Source organism: Mauremys mutica, chromosome 2 (genome assembly GCF_020497125.1).
Source record: "Mauremys mutica isolate MM-2020 ecotype Southern chromosome 2, ASM2049712v1, whole genome shotgun sequence".
In the NCBI taxonomy this organism is placed as follows: Eukaryota; Metazoa; Chordata; order Testudines; family Geoemydidae; genus Mauremys; species Mauremys mutica.
The window spans coordinates 242,034,229-242,040,228 of NC_059073.1; the positions used below are offsets into that span (position 1 = coordinate 242,034,229).

General features: G+C 39.1%; 1 protein-coding gene across 4 annotated transcripts in view; it reads left to right on the forward strand.

Annotated features, from left to right (window-relative positions):
- The window catches only part of ETV1 (ETS variant transcription factor 1), a 73,386-nt gene extending 68,187 nt beyond the window's left edge, over positions 1 to 5,199 (forward strand). For all 4 annotated transcript variants that reach the window (XM_045007205.1, XM_045007207.1, XM_045007206.1 and 1 more), the window contains one exon: positions 2,410 to 5,199. In XM_045007205.1, the coding sequence (XP_044863140.1) occupies positions 2,410 to 2,631 (222 nt within the window). In that variant the 3' untranslated portion in view covers positions 2,632 to 5,199. The remainder of the gene's footprint in view (positions 1 to 2,409) is intronic.
- The last annotated feature ends 801 nt before the right edge of the window (positions 5,200 to 6,000 follow it).

Here is a 6,000-nt window from a genome sequence, read left to right on the forward strand (position 1 = left end):
AAGGCAGTCGGCCCAAACAATTTATAAACTTGCTTTCCCAGCAAAGCTTGTATAGTCCTAGCTTAGACTGTGCACTTTAATGGCTCGGCCAATGGAGCATATTAGTTTCTTCCTCGTCTGCTATTGGTCCACTTAGCACAGTTTACAAGCCCTTCTGGCAAGTAGCTAGCTAGCCACTTACCTAACTGCACATATGTGCATTGTGCTTTTAAGGTGGTGCCTGGGGCAGCCCTCGCTGGAAATGCCAAGGTCAGGGCAGGCTGCAAAAGGGAGAGCAGATGCTCCCAAGTCTGGTGGGAAACACTGAAGGTAAATTCCCCAGCCAGTCACAAACTGTGCTTCTGATCCCCTACACTGGTTATCAAGAAGCAAATCACACAGCCCCCTTATTGCATTCCAGTTCCCTGGCGCCCAATCAGCACCTAAGTCCTGTACAGTGAGAAGTTATTTAAAAACTCTGTTCACTGTACAAAATGTTCTTTTGACCCCAAAGGGTCAGCCACATTACCCGGTCAGTATAAGTCTGGATCTTACCCAAAATACCACACTGCCAGCCAATCCTTCAGTGCCTAAAACTAAAGGTTTATTATAAAGAAACAAGAAAGAAAAAGAAGCTAGATGTTAAATGGTAAAATAGTCACATACATGCAAAGTCCATATATCAGGTTCCAAGCAGTATTGGTGAGTTTGCTGGCTTGAAAATCCCTCTGGAACACATCCACACAGCTTGGATGGGGCATTCGGTCCTTTGTTCAGAGCTTCAGTTTGTAGCAAAGTTCCTCCAGAGGTAAGAAGCAGGATTGAAGGCAAAATGTAGAAGATGCAGCTGCCTTTTATAGTCTTTTGCCATGTGGCCTGTGCTTCCTTTGTTTCAAACACAAGCTGCCGAGCACATGGCTTGAAAGCCTTAGAGTTCTGTCCATAGGCATGTCCCTGCATGCCTTGCTGAGTCATAGGGTGTATCCCTTGCCTTCTCTCAGTGGGTCAGTTGTATAGCTGATGGTCCTTAATGGGCCATCAAGCAGGCTAGGCAGTGCTGCTGCCAAACTGTCTGGGGGTGTCACCCAGAAGCATAGCACAAGTTTTGAAATACAGACATACATACATATATATAACCCAAAATACAATGGTGATACAAACATATAAATGAGATTATCATATCTGGCAAATTATAACATTTTTGCAGATATCTTACATGGCATATCTGGCATAACTCCTTGCAATTTTACAATATTATTCATAATAGCCTCATGTGTCCCAAATTCCATACAGTGTCGCAGGTATGCCTCCACTAGAGTTTTTTGGACAGTACTTAACAATGTTTGTAAAGGATGGATGCTTGTTTGTTCTAGGGTAAAAATGTTTGTTATTTTTACCCTAGAAGAAGGGGATCACCCCAGATAATCAACTAACTTGAGGTAAAACCAGGGAAGATAAGCCCTAAATTGTAGTGGGTACTTGCAGATTTAAGACAGTGTTCTGTTTTCCATGCTCAATATGCATCTCTGTTAAATTAAAACCGTTTGTTCCAAACCAAGCAAAGACGGATGTAATGAGGATTATGTTCCCGTTCATTTTAAAAAACAACATTACATTTTTAAAGGGAAATATATATTTTAAATTCTAAAGGAATTTTTAAATAGTGCTCTGTAAACTTGATAGGGATTGAGGTAAGATGTTAAATCTAGCACATTTTTGCCCATATTTGGTTGCTATGCAGATAGAAGTCAGAGGACCCCCAACGCCTTTTGGAAAAGAGTAAGGGATAACCCAAGTGTTTTAGGCCAATAGGCTTTCACTCAGTAAACAAATCCAAATGTCTTAGCCTTTGCAGGAACTGCTGCTTAATACATGAAGGCATCCTTGTTTGCATGCAGTACATGCACTACCAACATGTTCTGTATATATTTGAGATAACTTGAGTATGACTTGATTTATATCAAACTAAATTCAGTTCTGTTCTATCATGGATTATCTATATTTTAGTTGACACAACACGGTGTGTAACTTTGTGGTTTTATCATACCACTGTGGTAAAAAGCTGTTTACTTTCCCCAGAAAAAACAACATAGTTGGCCATTGTTTAAGTACAGAAAGTGATCACAAGTGATAGGCTTTAGAAATAGAATCTTTTAATTCATTCCCCACCCCTACCCCCAAAGGCAATCAGGGTTGTGCTGTGCCCTAAAGCCCAAAGTGTTTTATGTAGTCTGCTTTTGCACAACTCCCACTAGCCACAATGGGACCAGGATTTCACTCCTAATGTTGGTGCCCGAGAACTCCCATGGCACATTATTTCATTGTCTAGTGAAAGCAGATTCCTCAGGAATCTGTAACTACAAGTTGTTAAAGTGCTAAAACTTACACTATTCTTTTTTCTTTTCTTCTCCTTTTTAACCTTGTGTTAAGGTTGCCGGAGAGAGATATGTCTACAAGTTTGTTTGTGATCCCGAAGCGCTTTTCTCCATGGCCTTTCCAGACAACCAGCGCCCCTTGCTGAAGACAGACATGGAGCGGCACATCAACGAGGAGGATACCGTGCCATTGTCCCACTTTGACGAGAACATGGTCTACATGCAGGAGGGCGGCTGCTGTAACACCCATCCCTATAATGAAGGCTATGTGTATTAATAGCAGTGACAGAAAAGGGGGCATCCTCCCCTGTGCTTCTCCTCTATCACAAGATCCAGAGGAGAGCAGAATCCACTTCAGTTTGTTTTTTAATAGTACACTAAAGGGGGCTTTTCCTGTTGCATTACTCCTATGTTCTGCCATGGACAGCGCACTTTATTTGAGGGTTGGAATCTAAACATTTATTCTGTGCAACAGGAGGAAAAGGGTGGGTTTACTTTTTACTTATGTTTGGGAAGGGAACATACAGGTTTTAAGTACAATGAAGCTATATCATCTGTTTTGTTTCATATCGGCATAAGATATTGTACATTTTCTCTGGGTATCCATAGTACAGTTAATTCTTATTGTGTAAATTAACTGTTTGGATATAATTATCAGAGTACCATACCTTGGGCATTTGTCTCTGGTCATTCCTAATTGTCTTTCTGCAATTATAAAGAGGATCAAAGCATAGATTGCAGGATTTAATGTAGAAGCGAGACATGACAGACTGTTCACCTTTCATGTACATATTTGAACATCTTTTTGTCATTCTGTTTGCATTTTATATTTTTGTTTTCCCTGCCTTACAGAAGATGCCCATTTACTTGGATGTTAGGCAGAGCACGCACCATTACTGGTGTCCAAGGAGCACAATTCCTGACTTCAAACTGCAAGTTGAAAACTTGTAGCATAGCATGTTGATCTAGTGCCACCTTGCTATGCAAATACAGTCCATCCTATTATTTTTGACCTTTCAGAGTCCAGTTGAGAGTAGTAATTACATATGGTGGGCTTTTCTCATTATCGTGTCAGCGTTAAATGCAGGATCATGATCGGGGAAAAACATTTTCTTTCCTTCCATTTCCTTTGCAACATAAATAAGTTATTTAATCAATAGGAATTAACTGTACTAAGTCACATATCTAATTATGCTGTTTAGACACAGCTAGCACTCCTTGAGAAAAATATCCAATACACTAAATAGGTACTTTAGTAATTTTTAGACACGGTACCCATTAATATGCATTTAAACCTTTTACTGCTGTGTTATGTTGATAACATATATAAATACTAGATAACGCTAATGCTTCTGCTGCTGTCTTTTTCTGTAATATTCTCTTTGATGCTGAATTTACTATGACCATTTATAAGCAATGCTGTAACTACAGATAGCATTTCAGGACAAAATAGATGACTTGAACCATTTATTGCTTAGAAAATAGCTTACGCCATAGCTGTGCTATAAGCAGCTTTTATGCGCATCGACAAATGAATAGTAAGCTTCAGCTTGCTAAGGAAAGCTCTGCGGAACCTTTTGTAACTTTCGGTGGAACGGAGACTTATGCGAACTGTCAAAGAACACAATGAAGTCGCTGTATGACGTTGTAGTGCTGGCACTGATGTTATCAACCAACTTGTTTTGGACACGAAATGTAAATGTGATCAGAGATGTTTGGAAGACAATTTAAAGTTTTGAGGTTTGTTTTTTTGTTTTGTTTTAAATCATTTTATTTTTGAGAGGGGGTAATCTTGAAAAAGCAAGACACATTATTCGTGTAAAACAAAAAGAAAAAAACACGTTTTAAATATTTATGAGCACCTTTTCTGAAATGTAACATTTCTGAGTTTGAAGAGGGTAAAAAAATGGGATTTGAAGAGCCCAGTGAAACTTAGAAAGCTATTACTTCACAGGAGTGCCTCACTTTCCAATTCTATAACAAATCTATGGGAGGAAGCAAAGATGAACTTATAAACATAAAACAACAATAATTGTAATCGTAATAGATGTGATTTCAAAGACACCCCTTGGTGGTGGCTTAATTTTCCACTCAATGTCAATCAAGAAAACCAGTATGCTATAAATGATTTTGTATGCAATTCATTCAAAATTAAAAAGCAGTGACTGCTAGAGACCAAAGGTGCAGAAGAACTCTCTGGGCATGCATCTAATTCACCTAAATCCCATAGGGCAACATATGTTATGGGTGTATATATGCCTTAATATGCCATCTTGTTCTGTCAATAATTTATAGGTCTCAATGGCACTTAAAATTTCAATGATCAACCCAAAATCAAAGCAAGACCACTGAAGCTGTAGCAGTTTCACCAAGAAGGGGAAAAGTCAGAACTTTGAACATTGTGGCTTCCATTGAAATAAGATTAGAAGGAAACACGTTTTGATTAAAAGTCCTTTGATCTGTTTTGATTCCATTAATGTCATTTGTGGAGCACTTCCTGTCTGGAGCAGGGCATTGGTGGGAGGGGGGTGGGTCTCAAAAAAAAAAAAGAGAGAGAGAACATTGCGTCAAATGTGTAATATTTAAAGAGAATATATATGTATGTGTGTGTGTGTGTATATATATATATATACACACACATGGTGTATGGTAGTGACTCACTGAACAAAACAAGCAAGCAGCCCAACATTACATGATCTCCCAGCAAAAGAAGAAAGGCTTTCATTGAACTGATTAACCCTTTTGAAATTGTACCTAAAAGGCTTGTTTAAAGTTCTGGTTTTATTCCATTTTTTTGTTTTGTTTTCAGGTAGATTAATAAATCTGGCAGCTGATTTCTGCAAGATTCTTGTGTATTTTAATTGGAGAGGAGCTTGTTGCAATGTAGTATAAAGTTCTCCTTTTGGAAGAAAGGAACTGATGGGTCTGTTTCAGTGGTTAGCATTGCTTCTCACCAAACGTTAAAGCAAAAAAAGGCGATCAGGCAGTGTGTATGTGATTATATCATGAAATTTAACCAATATTTCTGATGCCAAAGCAAGTATATTTGGCAGAGGGGTGGGGAAATGCCTGACTGCCCTGGGGTCAAGTCCATCCTTAAAGAACAGTTGCAGCGAGTAAAGTGCATTTTTTTTGCTTTGTGTTTTTTAATAGCAGACAACACCTCGGTGGCATGTGCAAAAGATAAACTACTATAGGGAAGACACAGGCAAGTCTTTGACTAGTTAATGGCTCTATGTGTGCACTCTTGCTTCTCATGAAGGATGTTAGGCCAGGTTCTTCATGTAAGTGCAACTATTGCTCCCTAGTCCTATTTAACACTTTCAGGGAGTACTGTGCATGTTTCCAAACGTGCTTATCCGAAAGGGGATGATGAGTATTCGTTACTGCAGCACCTTAAAAATGTATGGTATTAGATGCGCCAAATATTTATTATTTTTATCTTCAAAGTGCTGCACATACCCACCAGTCCTTGCCAGTGCCTCTGAGTTGGGTGGCTAAAAAGAATTGTTATTCTCCTGTCTTACTGCATGAGCTGGGGCCATTTCACTTCCCTAGTAAATGGGATGCCCCATTCCTTGCTGTGGAAAGAAGAATTTGGTAACAACTTGTTACAGGAAATTCCTGTAATAAGCCTCCAAGGTAC